The sequence below is a fragment of the Odontomachus brunneus genome, unplaced genomic scaffold (assembly GCF_010583005.1).
Source record: "Odontomachus brunneus isolate Ranch 3 - 2012 unplaced genomic scaffold, Obru_v1 Obru_scaffold_004, whole genome shotgun sequence".
Taxonomy (NCBI): domain Eukaryota; kingdom Metazoa; phylum Arthropoda; class Insecta; order Hymenoptera; family Formicidae; genus Odontomachus; species Odontomachus brunneus.
Genome location: NW_022639454.1, coordinates 2,376,494 through 2,380,818, shown reverse-complemented (window position 1 = coordinate 2,380,818; position 4,325 = coordinate 2,376,494). Strand labels below are relative to the sequence as shown.

The 4,325-nt window shown below is 36.3% G+C and overlaps 1 protein-coding gene across 1 annotated transcript in view; it reads left to right on the top strand.

The window, feature by feature from the left end:
• LOC116845899 (zinc finger protein 271-like) overlaps positions 1 to 4,325 on the top strand; it is a 10,333-nt gene that overhangs the window by 620 nt on the left and 5,388 nt on the right. The window contains exon 2 of the mRNA XM_032819130.1: positions 1,550 to 2,626. Coding sequence (XP_032675021.1) covers positions 1,550 to 2,626 — 1,077 coding nt within the window. The remainder of the gene's footprint in view (positions 1 to 1,549; positions 2,627 to 4,325) is intronic.

Sequence of the window (4,325 nt, the reverse complement as noted above, 5' to 3'; positions counted from 1 at the left end):
ATATATATATATATATATATATATATATATATATATATATATATATATATATATATATACACCCAGTCAGCAAATTGAGCGCAGACTGCGCGCAGATTGGCAGCAAATTTGATCAAAAACCCATAGCAAAACTATAGCCATCTGTGTCTACATTAGGCTACGGTTTGGCGACATATCTTGCTCTCGGGAAATTAGTGCCAAACTTGCAGCAATTATCCGACAACAAGCTCTGCCGCATATCTAGTGGCAATTTATCTAGCAGCAAGATTTGATATAATAGATCCTGCATCAAATTTGTTATCTATTTGCCATCAAAAGTTGATAGCAAGCTCTGCTCGAAATCTGCTCGCGCAGATTTGGCTATCTTGGGTATATATATATATATATATATATATATATATATATATATATATATATATATATATATATATGGTGTATGAAAAGTATGGGACCTGTTAAATATCTCGAAAATGCAGCGTTTGAGAGAAAAATGTTTCATACAAAAGTTGTACGGTTTCAAAAAATGCATCAACTGGTGATATCAGTTTGACTTTGGGCGCAGTATAAAGGTGACCTCAAAGTCAACTTTAAAATGTTAAATAGAAACCCCAATTTTCTATTCAATATTCTTGTAACTTACCTCGAGAGTTTTTCAAAACACTACGATAAAATATTTTTTTATCAAGTACTTTTCGAGTTATGAGGCTTGAAAGTTACAGTACCACCGGCATTAGCATTATTTAAGATGTGCCACATAAAGATTTTATATGTGTGTGCGTGCGTGCGTGTATGCGTGCGAGGAACAATTGAATGGCCTCCAAGATCTCCCGATATAACACCACTTGATTTTTTTTATGGAGTTTCTTGAAAGACCGAGTTTATAAAACAAAATCCACAAAGAATTTGAAGAATTGAAACAAAGAATAATTGATGAAAGGAATTTGATAACCATCGACATGTTGAAAAATGTAAGAGAATCTTTCCAGTTAAGACTCATACACTGTCAAACGGTAGAAGGAAGACTGTTATAGTCTCGATTTTCCAAAAAGCCTCATAAGAGAATTGAGTGATGTTATACCTTGGAGGCCAATCAATTGTTATTATTAAACACTAATGCACGCATGCTCATGCACGCACGCACGCACGCTCACACACACACACACACACACACACATATATATATATATATATATATATATATATATATATATTCTCAATAACCAATTTTCAAATAAGTATAAAAATAATTGTTTTCAATTCATTCATTTAATTTTCATTTTTCTTTATTCGTTTTTTTTGTCTTTGTTAAGATGATCTGTTCTGAAATACTTTTTGTATTACTAAATCGTAATTTATATATTTGTGATTTAACGTAACGTAGTTATATTTTGCTACTTTACCATTCTCTTCATAAAATAGGAATATTTTCAAGTAAAAAACTGGAAAAGAAATTCGACACTTAATAGTTCAAGTAAGTAAGCTTAATATTTAGCAGTGAATCTTGCCTTGCGTACGATATTACTTAACTCCATCGTAATTTCTGTTTTAGTGATTCATCTATGGACCCTCTGAACATCACAGATACCTGTAACTCGGAATACTTCCTGGTTGAAGACATAGAATGTACACCGGAGTATGCCTCCTTGCCTAACAAAAAAAAGCGTCATATCACGAAGAAGAAAAAGCTGGTCAGCATGCCGAAGCAAGAGGATTATTATTCGAAGGAGGTGACGAGAGGACAGAATCTCATTCAGGACAAGGTCGAGCGGAAGAAGCCGGAGCTTCTCTTGGAGTGCGCTACGTGTGGCAAACGATTCAGCCAGAAGACCACCATGATAAAGCACATGAGCGAGCACAAGTACCAATGCCAAACCTGCTGCCAGAACTTTAGCCTGAAGCGGGATCTGAAGAACCACATGGAGAAGATCCACGGACCTCTTCTCTATTCGTGCAGTATTTGCGAATACAAGAGCAATAATAAGTGCACCCTGAAAGATCACTTCATACGAAAACATACCAGCGGCTTCCAGTACTCGTGTACAGTTTGCAAGAAACAGTTTAAAATTAAGAACGACCTGAAGCAACACATGAATCAAATGCATAGCGGCGACCCGCCCATCATCTGCAGCATCTGCGGCCACGCTTGCAAGAACGTGCCCGCCATCAAGGCGCACATGAAGTACCGACACCACAAGCCGGCTTACGAGTGCAAGATATGCAAGCGCGGTTTAACCACGCAAGAATATCTGGAGCAGCATCTGATCTGGCACCAGCGCAAGGAGAAAGTGGTCTGTCCCACTTGCGGCAAGACCTTCGGCCAGAAGAGGGACTTGGACCTTCACCTGAGGATCCATCAGGGTATCCGACCGTTCTCCTGTCCGGTCTGTGGCAAGACCTTCCCTCGGAAGACCGCGCAGGAGCAGCACATGCTGATACATACCGGAAAGAGGCCGTATATCTGCGATATCTGCGGCCAGACCTTCGCGCAGAAGCCAGGTCTCATCTGCCACAGAAAGCGTCATCCTGGACCGTTGCCGCCGTTACCAGTGGTGTCCATTAAGAAGATTATCATGGACTTCACACAGGAACTAGGTTTTAATTCTGCTCAACAGCAGGATAAGATAGCGTTTCATAATTAACTTTCGTATTTGATGATTACGATGTTGACTACGTGTGAGAGAGTTGAATCCGGCTTCGGATCCATGTCCAAAATTCACATACGACTCGACCGATCACGAAATTGGTTTGTGATTCTCGCGATTTTCCAATGTCGAAGAACGTCTTGAGACTGCATTGAAACGTTTGGAAACGATACAGCTCACAAAATGTGCTTCGGAATAATCGATGCGGGATTTATCTTGAAATGAATAGCTGAACTAGGACGATCCGCGTATTGGGACAAATTTTGATTTATTTTTTATTTTTTGTTAATATCAACCTGTGGAAGACACACGAGATCCTCTTTTACGTTACGTAATGTAAATGTAAGTATTCACCCAGCAAACACAGAACGTAACTGTAATATAACACAGGAGTAACATGTAATATAAGTGCTGTTATACGTTATTAATATTGAGGTTACTTAATTTCCTTTATAACTGCGATATAACTATGTTATAAAACTGTTATATTATTATGTTATTTACTGGTTAAGTTATACCAACAATACAACAGTAACATAACTTTAATATAACATGTTATATAAGAAGTTTAATGTTTGCATTACATTTCAGTTGTACAATATTTTTATACACAAATGTGAAATTATATTTTAGGTGTTTCTCATATATAAAATGTGATATTTTAATATATGCAAGGATCATTATCACGATATTGTAAAACTAGAGTTCTTACAAAAAGAGTCTAATCATAACTTTACTCTGTCAAAATATTGTGAGAAAAAAAGAAGGAATATTTTCTCTCTTTTGCGAGCACGTTGTAGGTTAAAATTTGATTACTGATACAATATCAATATTAATCGCATTGTTATTGTCATGTCAAACATTTACCAACAAATATCATAACATTTTTTGAACGATATAAAAGTATATTGTAAATATTATATACCAAGATATCGTTACGGCGCATCGGCATTACCAGTTCGTATGATCGTTGAAGTTAAGTATTGAACAACATGAAAAATGGGTGACCGCCTGACATAGGATCGAAACCACGCGAGTTTCACGAATAATTGAAATAATACGGAATATGAAATGTCAGTTTCTTTTTTATTATTTAGACAAAATAATCATACATTATCACTTATCTGAACCATACTAATGAATAAATCGTTAGAATTCAACAAAAAAATATATATGTTAATTTGCTAACGAATAACATATATATCTTATATAACTTTAGTGACATGTTACTTTTATGTTATATTCACGTTATATAACTGTAACACGTGTGAGTAGGAAATTATAACGAACATCTATATAATTTATCACATATATGTTACATTGCATGTTACATTCCGTTTCATTACGGCAATGTAACTGTTACGAGGGTGGTCTGAAAAGTTTCCGACCTAACAAAGATACAAGTCATTTTTTCTGAAAATTGTTTTTTATTTTTCAACATAGTCTCCTTGTAAATCTACACACTTCTCCCAGCGATGCTCCCATCTCTGTAACCCGTCGAAATAGTACTCGGCGTTTTTCTCTGCAAAATAATTGTTCACGAAGGTGATTGCCTCTTCATTTGACGAAAATCTCTGTCCTCCGAGCGCAATTTTTAGATGAGGGAACAAAAAGAAGTCGCTTGGGGCTAGATCTGGTGAGTAAGGTGGATGGTCAAGCAGTTCAAACCGTAATTCGTGGATT